The 27,439-nt window shown below is 57.3% G+C and overlaps 1 protein-coding gene across 1 annotated transcript in view; it reads right to left on the minus strand.

Annotated features, from left to right (window-relative positions):
- The window catches only part of ITPR3 (inositol 1,4,5-trisphosphate receptor type 3), a 79,282-nt gene that overhangs the window by 846 nt on the left and 50,997 nt on the right, over positions 1-27,439 (minus strand). Inside the window, exons 19-57 of the mRNA XM_012461656.3 lie at positions 25,933-26,184; positions 25,694-25,838; positions 25,198-25,339; positions 24,319-24,518; positions 21,510-21,639; positions 20,964-21,021; positions 19,404-19,569; positions 18,313-18,477; positions 18,156-18,230; positions 17,624-17,749; positions 16,426-16,548; positions 16,144-16,344; positions 14,883-15,134; positions 14,563-14,688; positions 14,333-14,458; positions 12,995-13,115; positions 12,243-12,433; positions 11,476-11,624; positions 11,189-11,297; positions 10,975-11,065; positions 10,720-10,889; positions 10,144-10,318; positions 9,850-10,034; positions 9,438-9,638; positions 9,172-9,282; positions 8,598-8,693; positions 8,379-8,480; positions 8,134-8,220; positions 7,507-7,617; positions 7,243-7,435; positions 6,898-7,023; positions 6,293-6,465; positions 5,528-5,692; positions 4,604-4,796; positions 3,998-4,102; positions 3,789-3,916; positions 2,830-2,995; positions 1,975-2,135; positions 601-762 (exon numbers count right to left, since the gene is read on the minus strand). Of these exons, the coding sequence (XP_012317079.2) occupies positions 601-762; positions 1,975-2,135; positions 2,830-2,995; positions 3,789-3,916; positions 3,998-4,102; positions 4,604-4,796; positions 5,528-5,692; positions 6,293-6,465; positions 6,898-7,023; positions 7,243-7,435; positions 7,507-7,617; positions 8,134-8,220; positions 8,379-8,480; positions 8,598-8,693; positions 9,172-9,282; positions 9,438-9,638; positions 9,850-10,034; positions 10,144-10,318; positions 10,720-10,889; positions 10,975-11,065; positions 11,189-11,297; positions 11,476-11,624; positions 12,243-12,433; positions 12,995-13,115; positions 14,333-14,458; positions 14,563-14,688; positions 14,883-15,134; positions 16,144-16,344; positions 16,426-16,548; positions 17,624-17,749; positions 18,156-18,230; positions 18,313-18,477; positions 19,404-19,569; positions 20,964-21,021; positions 21,510-21,639; positions 24,319-24,518; positions 25,198-25,339; positions 25,694-25,838; positions 25,933-26,184 (5,758 nt within the window). The remainder of the gene's footprint in view (positions 1-600; positions 763-1,974; positions 2,136-2,829; positions 2,996-3,788; positions 3,917-3,997; positions 4,103-4,603; positions 4,797-5,527; positions 5,693-6,292; positions 6,466-6,897; positions 7,024-7,242; positions 7,436-7,506; positions 7,618-8,133; positions 8,221-8,378; positions 8,481-8,597; positions 8,694-9,171; positions 9,283-9,437; positions 9,639-9,849; positions 10,035-10,143; positions 10,319-10,719; positions 10,890-10,974; positions 11,066-11,188; positions 11,298-11,475; positions 11,625-12,242; positions 12,434-12,994; positions 13,116-14,332; positions 14,459-14,562; positions 14,689-14,882; positions 15,135-16,143; positions 16,345-16,425; positions 16,549-17,623; positions 17,750-18,155; positions 18,231-18,312; positions 18,478-19,403; positions 19,570-20,963; positions 21,022-21,509; positions 21,640-24,318; positions 24,519-25,197; positions 25,340-25,693; positions 25,839-25,932; positions 26,185-27,439) is intronic.

Below are 27,439 nucleotides of genomic sequence, written 5' to 3' on the forward strand. Positions count from 1 at the left end.
ATCCAACAGGCCTGGTCAGGCCACCTGGCACCTTCTCTCCATGGGTGCTATGGAAGGACTTGGCGCCAGTCTTCCCCCATGGGCCCAGCTGCTATTCAGCACTGGCAGTGGGCCAGGGCCCCTCGGGGTGCTTCGAGGATGTCAGTGTCAGCACCAAACCCTTGTTCTCAATTAGCGTGTCACAAACCCTGGATTTGATGCAGCTGGGAAACCACCCCACTAACACATCTCATCCTGCCTCATCTTCACGCAGGCACTGCCAGATGCAGAGGAGGATGTCTGGGCAAGAACGCCTTAAACTCCCCATCTCCAGTGATGGGGATCCTCTCAGAGGCCCTGCCTGGCAGCTGCAAGAGGAGGGGGACGACAGACACAGGGCCCCACTACCGTGTACTAAGTTTCCACTTGGCCTTGTCTTTAGGGGCCCAAGGCAGGGGTTGTCAACCCCACTCTGACTTGCCTAGAGGGGAGAGTGGGTTTGGAAACTTCCTTCTTATCCAGGCCTAGGGCCAGAGGCCTGTGGGGAGAGGGTGGGGGAGGAAGGATGGAGGCAGGCAGGGGCTGCCCAGGGATAGAGCCCGGGATGGGGCGGGTGCACACCTGCTCCTTGAGCTCGTTGAGCTGGGCAGTGAGATGGGACACCAGCTTCATGGTGGAGTTGAGTTTGTCCTGAAGAATACGAATCTCATTCTGCTCCCCTTCACCCTCATTGCTCACAAGGGACATGGCCCGCATCCGGGGGAACCAGTCCAGGTTCTTGTTCTGAAAAACATCACCAGTGGGGTGAGCAGGCGTGGGGCTGGCCTAGAAAGGCCTCATTTAGAAAAACAGTAATGTGGGGGGAGGCTTCTGCCACACCCTTGACAAAATTACTCGTCAGGGATGTGTCATGGGAAAATCTGGATTGACCTGGTCCTCCCTGGGGCCAAAGTGAGCTGGCAGTCAACCCTCTGCCACCAAGACATGCTGACTTCCGTTAGGCAGCGTCGGCAGCTGACTTTGAGTCCTTCACTGGTATCAGCACCATCTGTTTACTCTCATAACATTCCCTGAGAGGTGAAGGAAGGCCTCTGCACCCAGACAGACCCTGGATCTCCTTCCTTCCTTCCACCCGCCCGCTTGCCTGCCTGACAAGCACGCCCCACGCCCCAGGAAGATGCGAGTCAGACAGATGGCAAATTGAGGGATCAGGAGGCTCCGCTGAGGAGGGCTGGCATCTCACATGTGTCTGGGAGGCAAAGCCACGTTTCCCAGGACAGAGGAGTGGGGAGGGAGGGGGCACCAAGCAATTCTCAAGCTTCCTTGTAAGCTGTGAATTCTTAGACCAACAAGTAAATCTGTACACAAAGATTGGCTCAAAATACACACTTAACATAGAATTCCTCCTTTATGATTCACTGCCTTCACTCCCTTCATTATTATAGAAATTGGGCAGATGACATTTGATTTAAGTGATAAAAGTTTTTCCAGGCTCCCTTTCAGCCCAGGACCATCTAATCCAAACTTTAGGAAGCAGCCTGCCTTCTCACCGAGCTAGAAAACACTCCCTGAGGGTGACCCACAGATACTGGGCATGGGCAGGGTCTCCCTTACCCCACCCCTCCTCAGCATCACTGCACCACCAGCCCAGGGACACCATGCACATTGTTCAGGGCTCATGGGTTTGCTGTGGGATTTTTCCTGACACCTAGAAGTGCGAGGAGGCCCCTCCACAGCAGCCGGTGGCTGGCAGGGCTCCCGTGCAGCCCAGGGCTGCTTCCAGCTGCTCCTCCTCGCCCTGCTGACCTTTCCACAAGTGTCTGCAGCTGTCCGAGCCCCTCCCCCTGGCCTCCCAGGGCAGGCAGGCAGATGTGACCACTCCTCTCCAGAGCCCAAGGTACTCAGAAGCTGAATCCCCAAGGCCTGTAGTGCATAGTGATGCTGACTCTAGAATGGCTGGTTTGGGCCCACAGGCCCCGCAGGCCCTGCTTGCACCTTGATCATCTGGGCCACGTAGCTCTCGGGGCCTGTGTAGTCCGTCTTGTTCTTCACGCGGACCAGCACGATGAAGTACAGGTAGTTCCACATGTTGTGCTCCAGCTTAATGTGTTCCTCAAATGATACCGTCTTGTTATCAAACTTGTCCCTCTCCAGACCTGAGGGTGCAGAGGGCGGGAATGAAACCATCAGCCTTCAAGAGCCACTGCAGAGCCACCTGCTGGAGGGGACCCGGCTTCCGGGGAGTGGAGGCATTTGTTCTCGGAATGAGCGCTTCCGACAGCTTGCTCTGGGCTATTTGGGTCACTGCTATTTAAAGCAGCAGCCACTTAGCGGTGGAGATCCTGCCCGCCGCAGCTGCAGCCCTCCCGCAGCGGCAACCGAGGACTCTAGGAGTAAAGGGCAGAATTCCCCGAACTCGGGAAGCAGGAATGGCTGGATGAGCAAGGTCCTACAGGTCATACAGGTGATGCCTGCCTGAGCCCGAGGTGGCTTGTTCTTCAGGGCTTCTCGGGGTCAGGCAGGCGTCACCTGTATGAGGGGACTAGCACTTCATTTCAGGGGTGGGGAAAAAGCACTGGACTGAGACCAGAAGCTCCAGGCACTGACTGGGCTCATGTCCTCCCCAAGAAACCCCAAGGGTTTACAGGGATGGCCCTGTCTCACTCCCTTCTGTGACTCCAAGTTCAGCAGGGTCATGTTCTCCCAAGTTCCCGGATGGGCAAATGCATGGAATCATCGGCCCCAGGGCAGGGTTCCCCAGGGCGGGAAGGGCTAAACCTCCACTGCCACTGGTGTCAGATGATGTCCCAGCCCCACCGCAGCCTCTGCAGAGCAGGAAGCAGCCCTCACCACAGATGAAGCATGTCGTCTTGAGAATCTCCTCCTTCTTCTGCTTCTCACTGCGCAGGTCAGCAAAGGTGTCGATGATTACCCCAAAGATGAGGTTCAGCACGATGATAATGACGATGAAGAAGAACAGGAGGTCATAGACCACACGGGCTGGGAACAGAGACTCCTGCGGGGCCAAGGAAGGGAGGCTGGGCCAGGTGGTCCCCACATTCACCCAGGCAAGACAGGACTCAGGTGAGGGCCAGGGCTGTGATATTGGGGATCCAGACCCCAGCAGAAGGAAATGAGGGCCTCTGGCTCGTGGGCCATGCAGATGGGAGAGTGGACCCAACCTGGCTCCACAGAATAAGAATTGCAAGAAGCCCCAAGTTTGGGTTAGGAAAGTGTAGACTCAGGACACACCGGGGTAAAGTCTTACAGGACTCTAGTGCAGGGAGGCAGGGCTATGAGTCTAGGCGTGTCTCTGCCCCGAACTTTGGTTAGGGAAAGAGCCAGCTCTGAATACTTCTGCCACACACTCACGACGCCTGGTCTCACACATTCTAGAAACCCTGTCTGGCCAGGGAGGCAGCTTCTCACTCTCAAGCAACAGGAAGGACTGATGTTCGGGAACGTGGCTGCCCAAGCCAAATCATGAGGCCTCCTGATGAAGCCGACTCAGCTCTGCCTTCTGCCTGCCTGCTGTGAGCTACAAAAGCGGGGGTTCGAGGTCCCTAGCCCTGGGGCAAAATTTGGTTGCCAAGGTCTTTCCTTACGGAATGGGAGGGTGAGAAGCAGCTAAGCAGTAACGTCATGGAATTGGCCAGGTATAGAAAGCAGGGAAAAGAGGATGCAAGTTTGGGGGAGGGAGGGTTCAACCCTGAATATCTGATGTGAGGCCAAGGACAGGACTCTCCACAGTTGCTGATCTGGACAGTGGCTTAGGCCCCACGGGTTTGGGAGTGGGCAGGAGTGCTCACGTCTTTCGAGGGCTTGCGGAGAATGTCGCCCACGCCACCACCGTTGCGTAGCCCATGGTTCATGACGGTGACGATGCACATCAGCAGAGTGTCACAGGCCCGCTCTGTGCTGTCCAGCTCCCCGTCCTCTGCAAGCAGAGAGTGTGCTCAGACCTGAGCTGCCTGCTCCCCCTACCCCACCCAGACTTCCACAGACACATCGCCCTCACCTTCCAGGACCTCGGGCACCAAGATCCCCGAGACACAGTCCATCTTGTCCCCGCTGCAAGTGTCCACAAATGCAGCAGCTCCATGTGGCATCCCCAAGGGGCTGGCTGCAAGGGGCATGGAGGAGGTCACCAGGAGGTCCAGTGCCTGGCATTATCACCCCCTGGCTCTGGCCCCAGCATCACATTCTCCAGGAAACCCTCCCTGATGCTGCCAGCCCTCCACTGTCTGCCCACAGTGAAGGGTCTTCACGCCTCTGCCCCCACTGGGTTGCACACTAAGGGCAGGGAGGGGTCTCTGTACCCCTAGGCCTGGCACATGGGCAGCTTCTGCAACTACTGGGTTTAACATGAATGACAGTGCCTGCAAGGGGCTCCAGCTTTCAAGCAAGGGGCTCCTTAGGGGCCAGAGACCCAAGACTCCCTCCCGCTCAGTGTGTTCCAGGAAAGAGTGAGACAGACTGGTGTGAGCTAGACTTCCCCAGAAGCCAAGAGGAGAAAGACGGGGGCCTGGTGGGGTAAGGGCTGCAGCTCATGGTACTGAGGCCAGGCACTTGTGAGACCCAACCTCATTCCCCACAGCCTGCCCAGGAGGGAAGCCTCCAAGACCTCTGGAGTGGTTGTTGGGCAGCCGGTCGACCTCGAGGATGAAGTCATCCTTGAGGAAGAGGAAGCCGACAATAGAGAAGAGGTAGACCAGGATAAGGGCCAGCAGGGCTGTCAGCAGGATGGAGCGGCCATTGCGGGTCACGCTTTTGATGACGTTGAACAGCGTCTCCTCGCGGTAGATGAGGTCAAAGAGCTGCAGCATGGGGGGATGAGACAGGGATGGTGCCTTGAGGGGCTGAGCTGGACAGTCTTGCTGGGGATGCCACTGGAACCCTGAGGGCTGCCTGGGCTCCAGACAGTTTCCCAAGGCTCCTCCAGGGAGGTCTGTGCTTAGTTGGGAGTAACCAAGCTGGGTGGGCCTGTCAGGGGAGCTTCCTGAGGAACCTGGAATTCTAAGGCCACAGAAAGAGAGTGGGCCAGGGGAAGGCACAAGGGGTGAAACTGGTGGCTGAAGACCAGCCGGCTCTGATAATGCACTTGCTGCATGCCAGGCAACAGCCTGAGTGCACTTCACGCATTCGCTCGTCTTATCCTCGCAATTATTCTAGAAGGCAGGGGCTGCTGTTAGCCCCATTTTACAGGTGAGGAAACTGAAGCATGAGACAGTGAAGAAACTTGCCCAGTTGCCCAGTTACACAGCTAGTGATAGCGCAGCTGAGATGCAAAGCCCTGGTCCAGCTTCAGAGTCCGGGGTTGAACCACCACTGTACAGGAGAGGGGGTCAGATGGCCACCAGGAGTGGCCATCAGGGCCTTCAGGGCCAGACTTGGGTCAGACAGAGGAAGACTCTGGAATTCCACTACTCCCAGCCAAGCAGCAAAAGGACTGGACAGAGAAACTGGCGCCAGAGAACTGCCAGCAACTCATGGGAAGCCCCAACCACCCCATGCCCCCCTCCAGCCCCAGCCCACCCGGCAGCCTCACCAGGATGCTGTAGAACAGCTCGTGAGCAAAGAGGCCCAGGACGCTAGTCAGGATGTAGCCCACGTGGTAGAGGAATTCCACGTCCATGACCATCGCCTTATAGCCCCGGATGAAGGTGCCACGGTTGCCCACGAAGCTCACCACAAACACGATCTTGTTGGTCAGCTGGGGGTGAGTGCAGGGCACAAGGTTGAGGGTCAGCGCCCTACCACCCACCCTGAGTCTGCCCACGTGCCCCACAATGCCCATCTCAGAGCCTGGGGGGCATGGCATTCATGAAATTGCTTCCAGAAATGCATCTGGGCTCCTGGGACTCAGAATACAGAAGCAGCCCCTTGGGTCCTCAGTTCCAGGAAGACAAAGGAGGATGGGGACAGAGAAGACCACTGACTGCATCTGTCAAGGAAAAGTACTCCTTGCTCAAGGCATTTTATTTTCATCTGTCAAAATACACGAATCTTCACATCTGCCGCGTAGCAGTGCCTCTGTCAGTGCGCAGCCAGCACTGTGCACGGCCACCCTGACCCTGTTGCTCCAAAAGGACTCTTGAATTTCTGTCTCTGAGTGCCAGCTGCCCTCAGGTGTTGAGGGAGAGGGAGAAGGCACAGAACGGTCCCTGCCATCGGTCTATAAGCAACTTGGGAGCCCAACAGAGAGGAGGGGATGGGGCAGAGGAGTGGCTCCTGGAAGCAGCAGACCAGCTTGCAGTCTGAATGCACAGTGAGCATGGGCTGGTCTGGGAATGGGGGCTCCCTCGGCACTCACGTTGAGGGCACCCAGAATATTGAGTGTGGGCCCGATGCCCAGATAGTAGATGGAGCGCAGGATGAGTGCCACGATGAGGGGGCGGATGCTGTAGCTCTTGGTGAACAGGGCAGCAATGGAGAAGCAGATGAGGATCCAGAACAGCAGCGAGATGAGAGGGGAATCCAGCACGCCTGGGGGCCAGGGACAGGGTGAGCAGGGCTCCCTCAAGCCCACCACGGCCCCAGCGCAGGTCCAACAGGTGCCGAAAAGTTAAGTTCCTGGTGCCTGCTTTTAGCCTCCTCCATTACACCTGCCTCTCAGGCCTAAGCAGGAGGCCCTGCCAGGCTGCGGCTACCAGGTCTGGTTTCTGGCTGACACATCTATGCGTGTACACGTGCATGCATGTGCCATCTCCCATGAGGTCAAAGACCCTGACCATCCCCTTGGACCACACCCGTGTCTCTCCATGATGGGGTGAGATCCCACAGGATGGTTCAGGGGGTGCTTCTGCACACTGTGCGTCTGGTCCCCTCAGAGGTTAGCTGGCCCAAAGGCTCTGCCCCAAGCCAGGGAGGAGGCATGGCAGTGCCCGGGGAATCTGCCGGCCAGCCCTGTGTCCTCACCTGTGGATGCACCCTCCACATAAGGGTAGAAGAAGGCAATGATGATGTTGATAAACACAGCCAGGTTGAAGGAGATACTGCCCCACAGGGTCATGCGGCGGGAGAACCAGTAGATCAGCGGCATGCCTGGGGAGGAGGGCAGTGGCGAGCTGCTGGGGGGCTGCGGTGAGCACCCTCTGCCGGCTGCATGCGGGACCGCTCAGGAGGAAGCCACGCGTGGAAGAGCCCTTCCTTGGGGTGAGGCGGGGATGGAAGCAGGGTACCCACAGGCAGGCGAGGGAGGCCGTTATCATAGGGCGTCAGTAGGCAGCCAGACCGCCCTGCCCTCCCGCCCACGGGTCTCACTGCGGAGCTTGCGTTGCCACTCCATCTCGTTGTGCAGAAAGGAGGACTGGTCGAAGAAGTCGCTCACTTTGCTGCCCTGCTCGTCCTGCTCGGTAGTGGTGAAGAGCCGGTGCTTGGTCTCTTCCGTCAGGAACTGGCAGATGCCGGGCACTGGGAACACGATCTGCTCCATGCTGCGGTCCTGCCGTACAATCTGAGCACACACCGCTCGTGGTCAGGCCCGGCCCAGGCCCCCGTGCCCGCCCCTGCCGCCCACAGGCTCACCTCGATCTGGGATGTGTGGTTCTCGTAGTAGGCCAGGGGGTCTTCCTCTTCCTCCTGTGCTGGCACTGAGGACTTGAGCATCTGTGACAGCTGCTTGTTGTTGAGGCTGAGCTGGAGGTGGGGAGGGCATGGAGGTCAGGCCCTAGCCTCCACTTCCAGGCCTGGCACTCAGCCCCTGCCCTCCCAGGCCTTGGCCCAGCTCTGAACTACACCTCAGTGAGTGTCCCCGCTAAGCCAGACCAGGCCAAGCCCGGCCCAGCTAGAACTGAACCTGGAGAATCTGGTGTCAAAGGGAGGGGAGCTGGAGAGCCATGACCAGAGAATCTCAGAGGACAGTCGGCCCCCCTCCTCAGTCCTGCCCAAGTGCAGCCCAGTTCCTGCTTGAAGCTTGCAGACCTGCCCCAGACCTACCTGGGCCTCACTTCCATTTCTCAGTCTGGGTTTCATCCCTGGCTGCCAGTCCTGATCAGCCCCCTGGGCCCCACTCCCAAATTCTAGCCAGGCTCAAATCCTAGGTCCTCACTCTGTTCCAGGCCACGCCCTCAGATCGCGGCTCCTCCCCGGGCTCCAGGCCCCGCCCCCAGGCCTAAGCCCCACCCCCGCCCCAGTCTTTGGGGCGGCACCCACCATGGAAGAGATACCCTCGGCCTCCTCCTCTTGAATGCGCTTCACAGGCTTCAGCAGGTGCTGCAGCTGTTTATTGTGCCTGGAGAGCTGAGGGAGAAGGCAGCACACTCACCAGGGCATGGTGGCTGGGGGCCATGGCGGCTGGTGAAGATGGCAACTGGGGGGTGATGGCAGTGGTGGGGGGCATGGCAGGAGATGGTGGCTGGGGGGAGCATGGCCATCAGGCACCCAGGGGGCCACGGTACCTGCAGCGCCAGGATGTAGATGTTGTGGCCCACTTCACGTGGGCTCACCTCCGAATTCTCACGCTCTTCCTCCTGCAGGTAGGCCTTCTTGATGACGTCCACCTGGAGGGGCAGGGCCTGTTCCAGTGCTCTCTTCCTGGGGCAGTAGGGCCAGCCGGACCCTCATCCCCATCCCAACACACTCCACCCAGTTCCACCCTCCTGACTGCCCAGCCTCACCAGCTCCTGGGGCCGCAGGCTGATGAGGATGCGCTCAGCGTTTTCACTGTCATGCCGGCTCTCCATCAGAGCCAGGAGCAGCTTAGAGGCATTGTCCTGGGTGGAGGGGCAGAGGGAGGCAGGCCACAGTCTCAGGGTCCCCACCATGCCCCCAACAATTTCTCCCCATTCCTCTCCGTAACAACCTCTCCCACCCCCAAAAATGTCAGGCACCATGACCTTCCCATCCTCCCTCGCTGAGGCTTGCTGAGAAGCATCCTACACAGCCAGCCTACCACAGGCTTGCCTTCAACCCAACTGTGGCAAACAGCCACCCAGACAGCAGACACACGCATCCAGAGTGAGTGTATGTTCCAGCATGCTTGCTCACACGTGCACTCATGTACATATGCGTATATTACACACACAGCCTGCACACATCACCACACACTTGTGCATCTAGATGACACCCCTATCACACAGTGCTACCACACACTACATACACCAATCTGCACACTTGGCACACAAGTCACACATACATGCACGCACGTCACATGCACATCCGCACACTCCCATGCCTGCCACCGGGCCCCACCTTGAGCTGCAGCACCAGATCCATGCGGTACTTGCACAGTGGGCTGATGTCATTGAGGATCAGTGCGGTGATGATGTCTATGCCGTTGGACTCATGCGTCACGATGCAGGTCTGGCAGGAGGCATTGGGGGACGCAGGGCCCAGGCTCTCTCAGAATTGTGGCAGCGCCAGAGACCTCAGCCTCTCTCCCTGCCCCAGCCAGCTCCAACCACCCGCATGTCCACACTGCCACCCTGGCCACCGCTTGAGTGACCAGGACAGCTCACCTGGTTCTCATGGCAGGGGCCCTGGCAGTACTCAGTGAGGGTCTCCAAGGTCTGGATGACGAGGCCCACATTGTCCTCATTGATGTAGAGCCCCAGGAGCCCCAGGCCGCCCGTGGTGCTGCCGCACATGATGTCCAGGAACTGCAGCGTCTCGCACACCAAGTTGTAGTTGGTTTTGTTGTTCTGACAGCGCAGGAAGTTCTGCGGGACACAGAAGGGTTGGGTACCACATGGCTACAGCATGGAGGGGGAGGCTGGCCTGAGGAGCTGCAGGGGTGGGGGAACCACCAGCCACAAAGCAGCGGTGCTCAGGCCAGGGCATACGTGCCACAGAGGGACACCAGCCACAGTACATGGTCTGCATGGCGTCTGGCCGGCGGGGAAAGGGGCAGGTGTGTGGCAAGGCACTCACCTGCAGGTCCCGGTTGTGGTTCTCGCACAGCAGCTGCAGAAAGCGCAGGATGGGCTGCATGATGAGCACGGACGTGCCCATCTCGTTGCTCTGCACACGCTCGCTCACCTCGTGCCCCCGGTGCAGGCTGGGGCTCAGCGAGTAGCGGGATGAGGAAGCTGGCATCGAGAAGGAGGCTACGCGGCCTGTAGGCGAGACCTGGTGAGGCTGGAGCGGCCCACTCCCGGGGCCCCCGCCCTGCACATCTTATGCTGGAAGCCACATCATGCCATGCCCCTGCCCCAGACCCCTGACCTTTGGTGGTGGGGTCAGCTGGCTCACGGTCCTCATGCGGCTGGCTGCCCAGGTCATTCATGTTGACCGCCACCGTGGACTTGGTCTCCTGCTGGGCTCGCTTCATGCGGTCGTGCAGCACCTTGAAGAAGCGCTCTGACTTCTTGTCACTCATCATCAGGTTGTGGAAGGATTTCTGCAGGTGGACAGTGGCCAGGGAGCAGCCTCAGCACTGGGCCCTGCTCCTGCCCAAGGCATGGGGCAGTCATGCCACACTGCTGGAGCCTGGCTGCAGGCCTGGGTGCTGGTGGCTAGCACCCGTGGCCACCCATGGCGGCTCCATGCCCCATATCTGCTCCTGCGTTGCGTGGTCCCTTCCCCACCCCCACACACCCCACTGTCCCAGCTGGGCCTGAGCCCATCTCCTCACCATCCTGCCCCCTCGTGCCCACCCTTCTCACCTCTCAGCCTCTGCTCAGGCCTCCTCCCCTCCTCTTTCACACCCTCCTCAGCCTTCAGTGCCTAACTCAAGGCGCATTTCCTCCAAGAAGGGAGGGAGGCAAAGGAGGGCATGTTCAGGCCCCAGGCCCCCCACACCTGGATCTCCGTGTTGCCGCCGTCCAGCAGGCGGATGGCCAGGCCGATGCTCTCCTGGAAGATCTTCTCATTCTTGGTGCTGGTGATGAGGTCACATACCAGCTTGGTGGCCCCCTCCTTGTCCAGCCGGCACTGGGTGGCCGTGATTGCTGACCAGTCTTGGTCCAGGCCTGGAGGGGGGACTCAGTTGAGGGAGAGATGGTGGGACAGGAAAGTGGAAGGGAGGGCCCAAGGACAGGGGAAGGCGATACTGACCCGTGCCCATGGGGTCGGGAAGGTCCCCCCGCGAGCTGGACTTCCGGTTCTGGAGGTAGTTTTGCAGCAGCATCTTGCGCAGCTGGTTGCCCTGGGGGAGGATGGGAGTGAGGCCCCATGGTGGGTACAGCACATCATTGACCACTGGCTTGACCCTGAGCCCCTGGGCACTCCTGACTGGCCCACGCAGCACTTGCACCACCAGGGCACTCACCCGGTCCCCGTACTTGGTCTTCTTGAGCAGCATCTGCTGCAGGGTCCGCAGCACCTTGATGCACAGCTTCTCCTCTGACTCCATCAGGTCCTTGGTGTGCTGGATCAGCCTGGGCGGGCCGCGGAGGTGGCTCAGGGCAGCCCCACGCTGCCTCCCTCCCGCCACTTCCCCGCCCCATCCCAGGCAGGAACACTCCCAGGCCCTCTGATCCCGTGAGCCTGTCTAGTCCCCACCAGGCCCTTCCCTGCCCCCAGCCTGCTGCCCCCACGCCCCCACGTCTCGCTCACTTGGACAGGAAGCCCCCACTCTCGCAGCGCTGGTAGGCCTCACTGCCCTCCAGGAAGAGCAGCTCAGGCCAGTGCAGGACGTCCACCAGCACGGACAGCTCAGCCTGTACCAGGGGCTTCAGCCGCTCCTCCAGGGCTGTGATGATGTCCTGGGGTGGGCAGGGCAGGGTCATTGCCAGGCCCAAGAGATGACCTGGGTGTGACTGCCATTCCCCTGACCCAAACACCAAACAGCCCCACAGATTGCCCTGCCTCTGTCTGAGGGGCCCACAACCACAGAGACACCCTGAACACAGCATGATGTCTGTCTGCTCAGAGCCCTGGCTGGGAGCCGCAAGGCCTGGCTTCTCTCCCAGCTCTGTGTGACCCTGGGTAAACCCCTTACCCTCTCTGAGCCTCAGTCTCCTCCCATATGAGGAAAATAACCCACCACATCTCTCTACAGGCCAACAAGAGCACACAGAAATGTGCTGCACAGACAGGAGGGCGCTGCAAGAGTGAGGGGTGGTCCCGAGCTCCTCATGAGCTCCAACCCTCTAGCAGGCCGCTGGGTTCTCCAGGCTTCCTCTGGAATGAGACTCACTGGTCCCCTGCTGCAGGGCCAGACCTTAGCAGCCCCAGAGTGGGGAGAAGCCAACCAGCTCCTTCCTGGAAATATGGGCAAGACAGGAAGAAACACCCCCCGAGAACCCTGCCCCTCCAAAGTCGGGGGGCTGCTGAGTCAACAAGCAGTTCCCATGGCAGATGCCAGGCAGCCCCACGCCCACCTGCAGCTTCTCGATGATGTTCTTATAGTCCCACTGGTTGGCGGTGGGGGTGACGCGGGGGAAGGCCCTCGTGGTTGCCTTGTAGCTGGAGGTGTTCCTCTGGATGGCAGCTGCACAGCTGGCTCCACTGCTGAGCATCGAGCTGATGTGGGCGTCCAGGTCCATGGGCAGCAAGATGGCCCGGCCCTTGGCTGGGTGGGAAGGGAGGGAGTGCTGGAGGACTGGTGCGGAGACAGTTTGACCAGCCAGAGGCCAGGCTCAGGGCTGCCACACCAGGAGAAAAAGTGAACTAGACTGAGGGTCTGGGGATAGAGACCCACACCCTGGCCTATGCTTGGGGGACTGAGAGGCCTTCTGCCCCTTGTTGGGTAAAAGGAGAGTTTCTGCCTCTTTGATTCCCCCCTGCTCTACCCTGACTTCCCCTTCCTCTCTCACCTGCCCTCTCCTCTTCCCCAACTGTCCCTAACAAGCCACAAGCCTCCCTCCTGCCTGAGCCCATCTGCAAGCTCTAGCTGGAGTTTGCAGCTGGAGAGTCAGCCAGCATCCTTCTCTGGGGAACGGACCCAGAGGAGAAAACAGCTTCTCTCAATTGCCAGGATGCCAGGCAGACACCAAGAAGGACTTACTGAGAGCCACCTGGGAGCAGGAGATGGGCGAGCTTAGGGATAAAGTGTTTATTAGCAGGGCAGGCATCCCGTGGCGAGTGGAGGGAAGGAGTGAGTTGGAGCTGGCCAGTGCCCTGGCACACTCACCGACCATGGCGAGGGTCCGGATGCAGGCCTCCACAGAGCCCTTGTGCTGCTGCTGTAGCCACGGACACTCGAGGAGCCGTGTGGTGGACTGTAGCAGCTGCACCACGATGGTCTGGTGCGTCTGCAAGAAGCCACAGAGCCCGCTGCTGCAGCCCAGCCCCCCACCCTGGGCAGCCCCAGGTCCAGGAATCAGGGCCCAGTTAGAATGGGCATGGGTGGAGAGAAGGAGCCTCCACTAGCCACCGTGTGCCTTTGTGCCAGTTGGAAAAAGGCACTCGCATTGCCTTCAGCAGTGAACGACTGTACACAGCAGCCCTGTCAGTAACTCCCCAAGGCCATGAGCTCATAGCCATGGTGCTGACCCTCCTACAAAATGTTTAAATGAATTAATGTTATAAAAAGGTCATGGATTTACATGGTTCAAAAGCCAAAAGGTTGTTTAAAAGATAACACTTTCAGAAGTCTCTCCCCCATCACCCTCATTCCCCTACATCCTGAGCTGGTGCTGATCAAGGATGGGGAAAGCTGGTATAATTTACCAGAGTGCCATGGTCCCAAAGGGATCCCAGGACCCAAACAATGTGTATAAAAATATACCCACCCTTCCCAGGAAGGCAGAACTCGGCATTTTTTAAAACCACTCTTAGAAGCACTATCCCCACCCTACCCCAGCCCCTGTGCCCCTAGGTAGCCCCTTTTCTTGGTTCTTTTGCATCCTTCCAGTGCTTCTTTGATTTCGGTCCTGTAGCAGGGCCCTTCCTTAAGGGAACCTGGCTCGCTTTCATTCAAGAGGCTCTGGGGCTAAGCACTGGCTTGAGTCTGGAAATCTGGGGATTGACCGAGGAGCCATGCATCTTGCAGTGATTCAAATCAGGCTTCTGCACACTAGCCTGGAGTTTTTCTGCTTAGGACTTCAGAAGGCTGCCTGCCTATTTCAGTTCTAGGATTGCTGTGATCAACTAGCCAGCAGGAAGGATATCTGCCAGGAAGACTGTCGTGATCCCTGCTTTGGCTGCGACGTCCCATGCACGGCACGTCCACCTATCTTTGTAAGTGCTGCCACTCTGGGATACACCACACCCACCGGATGTAGGACTTCCTGCTGGATGGGACCATTCCCACTGTAATTCTGGCCCACAGACACTGAGATAGTGCATGCATGTTTTAAACTGCTAGGTTTGGGGATAATGTGTTAACACGGCATAGGTAACTACTACACTTACGTATCCTTTCACTACTTCTTTATGTACCATAAGCAAATATGAACATACTTATGTCCCTTCTCCCCTTCACAGAAGCTAGGCAAGTCGGCCCTGGGGTGGGAGAGGAGAAGCCGACCTGCAGGGAGGTGCTGTTCTCGGAGAATGGGGAGCTGAAGAAGGCGTTGATGGTGTCCAGCACGACGCTCAGCACGTACTTCTCCAGGGCGGGGTCAGCCAGGCGCTTCTCACGCTTGCTGCAGACCTGAGGCAGGAGAGGAGAGGGGGATGCCTGGGGGGTCCACCCAGGGGACCCTCCACTCCCACCCCTCCTGGGAGACGTCACCCACACCCCCTAGGGGGACAGACCCGAGCCATGTCCAGGGTGAAGTTCTCAAAGAGCGTCCAGATGTGGTTGCTGGTGTAGATCTCCTTCATCTCCACCTCCGTGTCCACGTAGCAGTGGTTCACAAAGTTCACGTAGGCCATTTTCACCTGGGCAGCGGGCAGGAGGTCACGGGCACGAGCAGGGCCACCCGGCCGGGCTCTCCCTCCCCATTGCTCCTGTCCCCTGGCCTCCCGGTTCCTGCCCACCTCCCTGGCTTTGCTTCACCCGCATTTCCTGTCCTGTGGCTTTACCCACCCCTTTGCCCAACTCCAGCCGTCTCTCCCAGTCCCCTGACCCCCACCTCGGTGATGCAGTCCTCATGCGTCACCACAGACACCACGTCCTCCAGTGGCAGCAGGGAGGTGCACTTGATCTCAGTATAGACGTTCTTGCCCTCGGCGCAGGCAGCCAGCAGGTCCACCAGGGAAATGTGGTACATGAGGGGACTGTGGTCCTCCACGCCGTCGCGAGCGGCCTTCATCATGTCCAGCAGGTGGGCCAGCGACGCCTTATCATTGTAGAACACGACCACATCGTCACCTGCGTTGGTCAGCTGCGGGAGGGAGGGGCACGGGTCACATTCTCTCGGTCCAGCAGGCCCTGGGCTGTCCTCTCCTTTGCTTACCAGGGAGAGACTGGGACTCTGACCACAGCCCTCACTCGAAATCAGGAAAACCCTCCCCGCCTGGGATTTGGGGGTTCCCCAGCTGATGTCTCAGGCCCTCTGCCAGCCCTGTGCCGCTTCTCCCCACTGGAAAGAAGTCCTATGGGGGTCATCTCAGAGGCAGCTTCCTCCAGGAAGCCGTCTCTAATCCCACCCCCGCCCACCCCTCCCTCCCCTGTGCTCCCCCTCGCATCCCTTGCAATTGCTGGCATCCCTCTCGTGCCAGCAATTGCATTATTTGCAGTAATATAAAAATAGCAATTAATAATTAACACCACACGGCACTTCCAGCACATCGTGTCTTGTTTATGATGTCCTAATCTCCCTTCAGTGTTTGCTCCTTTCTCCCCCTACCGCCTACACTGTCAGACGCTCAGGGGCAGGGACCACGTCTGTTCCAGATTTAGATTCAGCCCTTTATCTTTTGTGCCTTCACTCAGCAGTTGTCTCTTGAGAACCTACTATGTGCCACACCCTGGGGCCCTGGTGATGCACACAAAGGACAGTGTCCCTGCCCCTGCCCCCTAGGAGCTGACATTCAGCTGACCTCCACGTGCACGTACAGTCCGTGGCCCGTAGCGGGTACTTCGTGACATTAAATAAACAATGCTAAGTGACAAGTGAAGGAAAGCATGCTTGATTTCTTTCTGGCCTATTGTCTGAGTTCTGCTAGGTGCCTGGTGCTGCTGGGACCCTGCTCAAGTTCTGTCAGGCCCACAGCTTCAGTTCTACCACATCTGCAGCCCCACTTCTCCCTCTGCGTCCCCTCCATGGTCCAGCAGCTGAGTGTTCCTTTTGTGAACCACCGTCCGACTGGTCTAACTCTGTGGACTTCCCGCAAGCCTCTGCTCTGGCTCCCCACCCCAAGATCCCTGAGCGCCCTCGGCCCCACCCTCACCTCAGTCATGATCATGTCCTGGCACTTCTTGACGTACTTGCCCTCGGCCTTGATGACAGTGTGCAGGAAGTCCAGGTACTGCACGTGGCGCCCGTGCGTGGCCAGCAGGTGCACGAAGTGCTGCAACACGGGCTCGCTGATCTCAGAGCAGAGCTGATAGTTGTTCAGGAAGATGTGCTGCATGGTCTCTGCCTCCAGGAGCTGTAGGTGCAGGGGGCGGGATGTCTGTCAGAAGGGGGTCTGGGCCCCGCCCCCACCACCACCCCAGCCCTTCGCCCTCACCCCTGGCGTAAGGAAGAGGTGCAGGTGCTTGTGCAGCAGGGCCTGGTTGCCGGGGTTCCCCGCACAGAACTTCTGCAGGAACTGGTGCGTGTAACGCAGGATCTCCATCATCTTGGCATCACCCTGAGCACAGAAGGCGGGGAGAGGGTGTTGGGCCCACCAAGGAGGGAGGCAAGGCCCCGGCTGAGTTCTGAGCAGGGGTGGATCGCGCTTGGGACTGGGACCTTGAAGAGGCCAGTGTAAAGGGAAAAGTCAGGATGGAAACGTGAGGGGCTGGGGCTCAGTGGCCGAGACAAAGCTGGAGTTGGGGCAAACTGACAGGGTCAGATTCAGCCTCAGGGTGAGGCCTGGGACACACGGAGATCAGGATCAGTCATGACAAAGGGCTGAGGGTCAAAGGTGGAGATGAGACTAAGATTGGAGTCAGGAGCCAGGGTGGGCCTGGGGACAGGTCAGCATAAAATGTCAGGAGGAGGAATTAAAACCAGGGGTCAGGGCCAGGTGTGGTGGCTCACGCCTGTAATCCCAGCATTTTGGGATGCCAAGGCTGGCGGATCACAAGGTCAAGAGATGAAGACCATCCTGGCCAACATGGTAAAACCCCGTCTCCACTAAAAAAATACAAAAATTAGCTGGGCATGATGGCGCGCGCTTGTAGTCCCAGCTACTCGGGAGGCTGAGGTAGAATTGCTTGAACCTGGGAGGCTGAGGTTGCAGTGAGCCGAGATTGCGCCACTGCACTCCAGCCTGGTGCCAGAGCGAGACTCTGTCTCAAAAAAAAAAAAAGTGGGGGGGCGGGGGTCAGGACAAGGCCAGCACTGACGTCATGGGTCATCAGAGGTTGGGTTTGGTTAGGGTCAACATGGGTCAAGGTAAGGAAGCCGAGAGTCAAAAGTTGAGATGAAGCTGAGATTATCAAGGTTAGGCTAGAGAGGAGGAAGAAAAAGAGGTCAAGGTCAAGAATCAGTGTGAGGCCAGGGTTAAATCAAGGTCAAAGGGGATAAGGATGCGGGGTAGAGGGTCAAAGGTTGAGCTGATGCTAAGACAGCGTTCGGGGTCAAGGTGTGTCTGCAAACCAACAGGGCAGTATAAGAGGCCAGGTGATGCCGGGAGAGGTCGCCTGCATTAGGGCCTAGTGTACGAGTCAGGGTTCGGGGGAAGCCGCCCCGGGGAGTCAGAGGTCAGAAGTCAGGGCCACCTTGTCGTAGGGAATCTGCAGCAGGTCCAGCATGACCTTGTGGGCGTCCATGTTCTTCAGCAGCCGCTGCTGCTTCTTCCGCATCTGCTCCCCGACCCCGCACATCTTGTTCAGCCGTTCCAGGATCTGCAGGGGAGGTGGGTGAGCTGGAGTCCCTTCCCTCTGCTACCCTCTACCCGGCCCACCACAGCCAAGTTCCAGCTGGCACTGGGACAGGAAGGGGGAAGGAGGTCACAGGTGCTGAATCAGACCCTCACAACAGGCCAGGGAAGCACTAAAAAACCCAATTCCACCCATAAAAGTAAACAGAACAATATGACTGTAAAATGGAATTTCATGAAATTCCTTCAGCTTTAAAATAATTCCATCTGGACCTTGGCAGGGCTGTTTTAAACGTGTAGCAAAGGACGGATGATGTCTGTTGTGAGGGCCAGTGGCCAGCAGAGGGAGACGCACAGGAGGCTGGGTCAGCAGGAGCCCCCAGGACCATTAGCGCTGCAGAACTCTACCGCGAGGACCCTTGGCCACTCACGCCCTTGACGATCTGGTAGTTCTCACTGCTCTTCTCCCCTGGCGGGTGCAGAAAGCCCTCCTCGTCCGTGGGCCGCTGGGAGCACAGAGAGAACGGAGGTCAGCCAGGCCCAGCCCTGGCAGGGAGGCCTGGCCCAGCCCCCTGCAGCCCCGCTCACCTCCTTCTTGTCCTTGGTGGCACCTGCCTCCGCCTCTTCACCCTTGCCGCTGCCCTTCTTGTCCACCCACAGCTCCGACTTCTCCACCATGGTCCGCAGCCGGTCCAGCTCCGACTTGATCACCTTGTAGTTCTCCACGTCCTGAGCTGAGATCAGCAGCTGCACCTGAAGGTGGAGGATGGGCCCGGCCAGTGAGATGGGCTCCAGGTGCATGCCACTGAGAGACCTCCAGCACCTTCCCCACTCCAGAGTTCCCCTCCCAGCATCACCTACCACCACCACCTGTCCCTCTCTGGTGAGCCAATTCCCACTCAATGTTTCTGGCTCTGCCATAAGCCCACCACGTCCAGGAAGCCCCCCGTTATGGCCACAGGCCTCCCTGCACTGCCTGCCCTGAGCTGCCACATCACCTGGTTTCAGTTACTCACTGACTAGTGTCACATGTGGCTGTGGCCTGTCACTCATCCACTGAGACCCCAAACAGGCAGGCAAAGCAAATTGGCAGCCCTGAACCCTGAAGACCCAGGCCCAAATCTGACTGCCACGGTCCTCACTCTGGGTCAGTGGGCAAGGGAGGAAAGCTCCCTGAGCCTGGATTTCTAGCCCCTCTGGAATGGGGAGAGTAACCATGCTGCCGGGGTTGCCGTGAGAATGCTAGGCAATCATGCAAGTCCAGTGCTCAGTGCCTGATACATGGCAGGCACTTATTTTTAAAGGTCAACACTGACTGGTACAGATATTTCACAGGGAGCTGTTGGGACTGCGTGACATCACAATAGCAAACACTAGTCATGTTAGTGAGGGTTGCCTGCATGCTAGGCGTGATTTGAAGCATTTAGCATAGGTGCACATAATTGAGTTTGCAAACTGTAAAGTGCCGTCCACATGATAAGAAGTGGCAGGCACTGAGCCAGGCCAGGAGACAAAGGTGGCCAAGCCCCAGTCTTCACCTAGGAGCTCAGCAAGGCTGAAAACCCCAAATGTGCATCCCAAGTTACTCCCTGAGCTGTGGGCTCCTTAATCATTGTTTTTTATCCCCCATGCCCAGCGCAGGCCTCATGCTCAGGGCCAGGGCCAGGTGGTCCCATCACCTGCTTGAAGGTGTGCATGGCCTCCTGGCGCTGGCTGAAGTGCTTGAAGAGCAGCTGCAGGGCACCCGAGACCAGTGGCGCATAGTCGTGCATAGTGAGGTGGATGAGCACACGCAGGAACATGCGGCCGCCCTCATCGTCCACCTCCAGCATGCTGCTCGTCTTCCTGCAGACACAGCGGTGCAGGGTGCATGGGTGAAGCTGGCACGCTCCCTGCTGTCCGTGGCAGGTAAGGGGCCCTGGCACAAGCACACTCTCCACCACCCAATTAGCAGATGCAGGGTCAGTCTAAATGTGTTTAAAATATTGACGCTTTCTCAGCAGTTTAACAGCCACTGCCCTGAACCCCCAGAGTGACCCCTGTGTCTCCTGGGATCTCTTGGGACTCCCTTGATTAAGCAATTAAAGCGAAGACTTTTTTTTTTGAGACAGAGTCTTGGTCTGTCGCCCAGGATGGAGTGCAGCCAGTGGCACGATCTCAGCTCACTGCAACCTCCACCTCCTGGATTCAAATGATTCTTCTGCCTCAGCCTCCTGAGTAGCTGAGATTACTGGCGTGTGCCACCGCCCAGCTGATTTTTGTATTTTTATTAGAGACGAGGTTTCACCATGTTGGCCAGGCTGGTCTCGAACTTCTGACCTCAAGTGATCTGCCTGCCTCGGCCTCCCAAAGTGCTGAGATTACAGGCATGAGCCACCATACCCAGCCAGAAGCAAAGACTTTTAACACAGATTCATGGATAGAAGCTGGGCCCATGAACAAATAGATGGAGAAAATGTTACATCTTTATTTTTCCCAACCTCTAACCAAAATACAGCATTTCCTTCAATGAGGAAATATTCGTGGCACCTGCGAGTCTGTCACCAATAAATATCACAGATGTTTTCACATCACCTCAGAGTTAAGAGAAATCACAAAATTTTGTTTATATTCATCACTGCCTTGAAGTAATGGTACTAATTATACCCATCAGTACGGCTTGCTAATTAAAGTGTAAGCAAAGAGGCACATATATGACTGTCACTTCTAATTTGTTTTCTCCAATATTTTGATAACTGTCACTCCAAGCCATTGGTCCCCTTTGTCTTGTTATATGCTTTATTTTATGAGTTTACAATCACCATTCTGAAAAGGAGTCCGTAGGTCCTGCTAGACCCAGGCACAAGCCCAGCCCCAAGATGCTAAGAGCCCCCTGTGAGCCTCTGCCTCCAGCCTCTCAGGGCTGCGGGTGGATGGGCTGCATGTCCCCACACCTCCTCCCTGCCATGGGACCAGGGACGTGCGTCCAGCTACCTGACTTAAGTCCACTGCACAAGTGAGGCACATCTGCCCTGAGTGGGGGCAGGGGAATGGCAGGATGACTGGGAACCAACTGGCCCCCAGATACCTGGGACTGGGGAGGCAGTGGAGGGTCTGAGCACAAAGCCTGGTGAGGGTCTGTCTGCAGGGGGAATGGCAGAGAGGAAGGGCCGGCCCCAGCCCAGGAACCCAGACCAGCCCAAGAGGAGGTGTCAAGCCTCCCAACCCCACACGCCCCTGCAGCTCAACCCTGGCCTCACCCCACTCCAAACATGGCCTCCGCCTGCTCCCCGATGCGATCCAGGTTCATGTTGGCAGCTGTAGGGGAGAGGGACAGATGGCAGCAGGTGATAGGCCCAGCCCGGGAAAGAGGGAAGCACAGGGAGACACTCAAACCACCCTCTTCCCTGCACTGGCTTCACAGCAGCTGCTCTGCCTGCACCTTTCTGGGAAGGAACCAAGTGGGATAGGAGCCACAGCCCCCCACTGCCCTGCAGGGCAGTACAAGCTGGGCAGAGATCTAGCCTGGGAGTCTTGAGACTGGTTCCTGGTCTGGCTCAGTCTCTGACTGTCTGTCACCTTGAGCAAATCCCTGCTCTTCTGTGAGCCTCAGTTTCCCCATTTGGAAAACGAAGGGAAGGATCCCTGCCCTTCTCCCTCACTGAGGCAATTAAATGCAACAATGGAGAGAAAAGGCTTTTGCAGACTAGAAAAAGGAGCAGGGCTGGGGAGCTGGCTCCACCCTGCTGCTGTGTATTCCCGAGGGAGTCGCACAGCCTCAGCCTGAAGGCAGTGCAGGGGCTCACTGGTAGAGTCGAAGGCAGGGGCTGTGCCGTCAGCCCCGCTGTCCTGCATGGGAAACACCTCCACAAATTCCTTCTTGAATACAGACAGCAGATAGGAGATGCGGTAATCCAGGCGGACATTGAGGATGAACTGGAGAAGGGGGAAAGAATAGGGAGAGGGTCACATGAGGATGGGGTGAGGACTGATCTGAGGTCAGAAGGTGTGGGTAACCTCCCATAGAGGCACTGGGGAATGAGAGCTAAGCAGAACCCTGGCACAGTTAGGGCTTGAAGAATATCTCAGTTTATAGTGTTACTACCCAGCTATTTCCTTTTACATAATCCTTTATATTATCATATGTCAGTTTATAGAATTAGGGCTTGAAGAATCCCTATCAACTATCCCTAATAGTTGATAGTATGAGTGCCTAAAGAATATTTCCTTACATATATGTATAATTATATCTTAGTTCATAACCGGAGGAATGCCTAGAGTGGACACAGTACAGAGCATGAATTAAGGAATAAGCAGCTTATAATCGGAGAAATGTCTAGAGCAGACACAAGGCAGAGCATGATTTAAGGGAAAAACAGTTATACCAGGACAAGAATCCATGGCCCAGGCGGCAGCGTTCAGTATCGTAAAGATACTCGCTGTATGGCAGGCTTGGGGTGAGAGCCACTCCTCCTCATAAAGGAGTTGTAGGACCTTGCTCCAGTTCTTGTGGAAGGCTGCCCTCAGACCGGCAATTGCACCTTGGTGACAGTGAACTTTATCAGCTCTTGCTACTATGCTGCTCGAAAAGCATCTTCCCATAGAACACACTGGAAGCTGCCAGCAGGTAGTGGTAACCCTGACAGCTCTGTCATTACTGTGTGACTTAAAGCATCCCCCGATAAATCTTCTTAGAAGTAGTTTGCCCATAGATAGAAGTATTTATTTTATTTTATTATTATTTTTTTATAGAGAGATGGGGTGTCACCATGTTGGCCAGGCTGGTCTCGAACTCCTGACCTCAGGTTTTCCACCCATCTCAGCCTCCCAAAGTGCTGGGATTACAGGCGTGAGCCACCACACCCAGCCCATAGATAGAAGTATTGCACACTGCACCCTCTTCACTGTGCACGGCCCACCTTCAAGCCTCCATGACCTAATGGGGTGGACTCCTTACTGCACATGACCCTTGCCTTGGTGGGAATGAGCCCCTTGCTGTGCACTGTCCACCTCCTAGCCCAGATGACCTAATAGGGGAGGACCTCTTGTTTTATTGCTCACGACCCTATCGCTATCCTTAAAGATGATTTCACTCACTGTCCTGCCCCCTAACCTATACACAATAAATACTCATGCTTCTGGACATTCGGGGCCTTGCCTGACTCCGCTCATAGGTGGCGTGGCCCCTTGAGCCCAGCTGTGTTTTCCTTGTATTTCTGTGTCCTGTCTCTTTATTTCTCAGATCCTGTACCTCAGCACAGCATAAGGCACACCCCACGACCCTGTGGGCCTTCAGCCCTACAAGAAGGCCCTTCCTATTCCATGAGGAATACGGGGACCCCAAATGGGCTCTAGCACTTGGGGTGAGGGGGTCCTCAGCACAGTCGTTTGGGATACTCCAGGATGTCACAGCAAAAAAACACAAGACCCCTCTTCCCAAGGAGGCCCAGGGTGCCCTCTCCCCAGCTCCTGCTCCAATGATGGAGGATGGGGGGGCCTCCTCTCAGCATGAGGCAGCGAGCACCCCTGCGCCCAGCCCAATCAGTCCCTCTTTCCCAGGATAGACACTGAGAGGAAGGGAAATGAAGCCCAGGTCCAAAGGCTGACTCTTGTCCTATCCTGCTCAGCCAAACAGACCCTGGATACTCACAGGAAGGAAAACTGAGGCCTGCGAAGGAGCAGGAGAAGCTACTGTGGGGCAGACATGAGGATGCGGGGTTTGCAGACATGAGTGAGTTACACAGCCTCAGGGGGCACAGAGCCTTTGGCCAAGCCCCAGGATGCAGACGTGGAAGTTCCCAGCCCCCAGAATGAGTCAGAAGCTCCCTCTTCTCTGACCACCCCCTTCCCCCCTGCCAGAGGTCCCCCATGGAGGTCACTGCACTACCCTTCCTGCCCTCTGGTGACAGCAAAGCCAAAAAAAAAAAAAAAGCAAGCATCCTCATTCCTCTTTGGGGATGATCCCCTTCCTGGGGTGTGGCTGGGGAGTCTCAGATAAGACCAGAACAGGGATGACTGTGCCCACCTCGCCGAGAAATAGGTTCTTAAATCTCCAGCTCTGCTTCGGAATCCCTGTGACCTTGGCAAAGTCCCCTCCATGCGTTTACTTTCCCATTTTGTAAGACAGGAGAATTGAGCTAGACTTCAGTGCACATCACAGTCACCCGCAGGGTTTGTCACAACACAGCCCACAGGCTCCTCTCCAGTGTTCCTGACTCAGTAGGTCTAGGGTGGGAGCCTGAGAATGTGCATTTCTGTTTTTATTTTTATGTATTTATCATTATTACTGTTTTTCCAATAAAGATGGGGGGGGTCTCACCCAGGCAGGTCTTGAACTCTGAGCTCAAGCAATCCTCCTACCTTGGCCTCACAAAGTGCTGGGATTACTGATGTGAGCCACGCCCAACTAAGAATGTGCATTTCTAACAAGTTCCCAGGAGAGGTTGGCCCAAGAACCACACTGTGGGAACCGCGGGGCCTGACAGCCAATCACGATGGAGCCTTCCAGTAGGAGATACTGAGATCTGAATGGATTTGCCCGCCCAGCCTCCCTGTACCTGCCCCATCGCCCTGCCCCTATCCCCAACACCTCCCCCAGGGTCCTGGCCAAGGCACCTGAAGGATTTCCAGGATCTTCAGCTTGGTCTCCATCACCACAATGTCCTCATTCTCCTCAAACTTGCTTCTGTCCAGCGACTCCGCAGCACTGGCCCCGGTAGGCAAGCTGGGGGCACCGAAGACGGACTGCTTGCGGCTCAGCACCATGGTGGACATCATGTGCCCCACGCCCTGGATGGAACGCCGCACATTCTTGCCTGTGGAGCGGGGAGCAGAGGAGGTTGCCTAGGAGTTGTAGAGGGTGTACAGTGGGGGGTTCCTGGTCTGATGAGGGAGGCAGAGTGTGCATACTCAGTTTATGTCAGCTGCAGCACAAAGCCTTGCTGAGGAAGGGACAGGGCTAATCCAGGAAGGCTTCCTGGAGGATGTGAGCTTTAAGCCAAATCTGAGAAAAGAGTGTCAGGGCAAAGGTGAGCTGTGTAAGCAGCTACGCAGCCTGGGGACTGAGGGGACACTAAAGGGGGAACAGCCCTGAAAACCAGTGCCAGGCTCTAGGCACCTTTTTAGATGAGTTTATTCAGCCTGGGGGTAGCTGGGAGGGCAGGGATGCCCTCATCTCTCAGACAGGCTGTGCCTCCCTCCTCACACCCCCTGACAGGGATGTCTCGCTCCTCCCTCACTGTTTCCTCTCAAGACTAAGCAGCGTGGGAGGGCAACTCCCCCAGACCCAGGGTCTCCAGGGAGTCCGGGCAGGGACCCCTTTGGTCCCGCTGAGGTGGGAGGGGCTTGAGCCCAAGATACCGGCTCGCGCTTGCAGCAGAGCCAGGTTGGGTGGGCGGAATGCCGGGCTGGGTCAGGTGTTGCTCTGAGGGGACTTCCTGTGCTAGGAGGAGGCTGAGGACCTCCAGGCTGGCCCGAGCCGGGCAAAGGCCTCACCGCCGGGGTCCTCGTAGGCCTGCAGCATGGCCGGGGGCCCCTGCACACAGTCGATGATGCCCAGCAGCGTACGCGTGAGCCGCAGCAGCTCGCTGAAGCTGTAGAAGCCGAAGTAGATGAGATTGTGCGCCAGGCTGACCACCTGCGGAAGGGGCGGGGCCGATGTGAGGTGGGCGGGGCCGCTGCACGGAGGCGGGGCTTCGTGGAGGGCCGGCCGGGATGGGGAAACTAGGGCGAAAGGAGCGTCTTGAGGGCGGGGTTCCCGGGAGGGAGAGCGGAGCAGGGAGAGGTCGCCCTTTCTCAGGCATTGGAACAGAAGCCTGCCTCTTAGAGAATCTCAGCCGTCTAAGTGGTGTCCCCTCCCTCCCGCACTGGCTGGGGACACAGAAAGAAGTGGGGTCGTGGATCCCACAACTCACTCCTGAGTGCAGACTGAGGCCAGTGTGGGGCCAACCAGAGCCCCACAGACCCCAGCCCCTGGCACTCCCCCAGTAACCTCAAAAGTGAGCTTGTTCTTCTCCTCGTTGGCAAAGGGCACGGCCTCGCTGACCACATTGTTGAGGTAGTCCTCCACGAACTCCATGGTGCTGGCAAACTTATTCTTCTTGTCATCTCGGGACGCGTTGAGGTTAGAATCATAGCTGAGGGTGGGGGCCATAAGGCATGAAGGTCCCTGAGATGCACCCACCCCAGCCTCTGCCCCTGCCCCGCCCACCCTGCCTCCACCCCTCTCACTCCTTGATGGTGATGGCTGTGGGGATCTCAGTCCAGAGACGGGCGAACTTTACGGGTGTGACCAGCTCCTGGGGGTCACGGTCCACATGCACGTGCAGCATCAGGTGGCAGAAGGAGGCGCGCAGGTCGAAGGGCAGCATCTCATCTGCCATGCACAGGAAGATCAGGTCCACGCCCAGCTGCTGGGAGATCTCATCGATGGCCAAGTACTGGCGGTCCAAGCACATGCGGGCAAAGAGCTTCAGCTGGTACCTGCAGGACAGGGAGGACGGTGAGGACACGGCAGATGGCAGCCGGGGGCTGCTGGCATTAGGCGCTGGGCTTCGGGAGGATTCAGTGAAGTGGCAAAGGGATTAGATTAAAGAGGCACCAGTGAGAAAGGTGAACAGAAAACCTGTCTGTGATGACGAGTACTTGGGATTCTCCCCCTCCTTGCTATCAGGCTCAGCCAGGATGGTCTATGGGAAGAGGAACGTCTGAGAGATGAGGGAAAGGGTGAGAGACGGGGGAGGGCAGTGAAGTGAGAAGGGCCAGCCTTGGGCAGGGAGGGTGAGGGCAACATGGGGGGGGGTGGGGAGGTGGTGAAAGGGGTGCGACCTTGATGAACGGTATACAAAAATGAGGAACGTAGGAAGCTCTGTGCTGCCCTGGCAATGCCAGGCCCTCTGCCTCCTCCTCACAGACATGACTTCCAGGGGGCTCTGGAGCCAGACAGCCTGGGTGTGAGCTGTGACTCAGCACCGATGGCTGTGTAACCGTGAGCAAGTCCCTTTACTTCTCTGTGCCACTGTTTCCCAGCTTTACAACAAGAGTAACTATAGTAGCTACAACAAGGGTTGTCGCGTGGCTCAAATGAGCGATCCTGACAAGTGCTTAAAACAGTGCCTGCTACTTGGCAAGCATTTAAGAAGGGTGTCTGATGTGACTATTTTTAATTTTTATTTTTATTTATTTTTTTAGACGGAGTTTCGCTCTTGTTACCCAGGCTGGAGTGCAATGGCGCGATCTCGGCTCACCGCAACCTCCGCCTCCTGGGTTCAGGCAATTCTCCTGCCTCAGCCTCCTGAGTAGCTGGGATTACAGGCACGCACCACCATACCCAGCTAATTTTTTGTATTTTTAGTAGAGACGGGGTTTCACCATGTTGACCAGGATGGTCTTGATCTCTTGACCTCATGATCCACCCGCCTCGGCCTCCCAAAGTGCTGGGATTACAGGCGTGAGCCACCGCGCCCGGCCTATTTTTATTTTTTAAGACAGAGTCTTTCTCTGTCACCCAGGCTGGAGTGCAGTCGTGTGATCTCGGCTCACTGCAACTTCTATCTCCTGGGTTCAAGCAATTCCCATGCCTCAGCCTCCCGAGTAGCTGGGACTACAGCTGTGCACCACCATGGCCAGCTAATTTGGTGAGATTATTTTAATAATATACACGTTTGGAAACAGGTTGGGTTTCTTTGAAGCCTGGTTCCTGTGCTGAGCCTGGCCTCAAGGCTGCCCAGTGCTATTC

The sequence above is a fragment of the Aotus nancymaae genome, unplaced genomic scaffold (genome assembly GCF_030222135.1).
Source record: "Aotus nancymaae isolate 86718 unplaced genomic scaffold, 86718_ANA_hifiasm-v0.15.2.pri h1tg000040l, whole genome shotgun sequence".
NCBI classification, from domain to species: Eukaryota; Metazoa; Chordata; class Mammalia; order Primates; family Aotidae; genus Aotus; species Aotus nancymaae.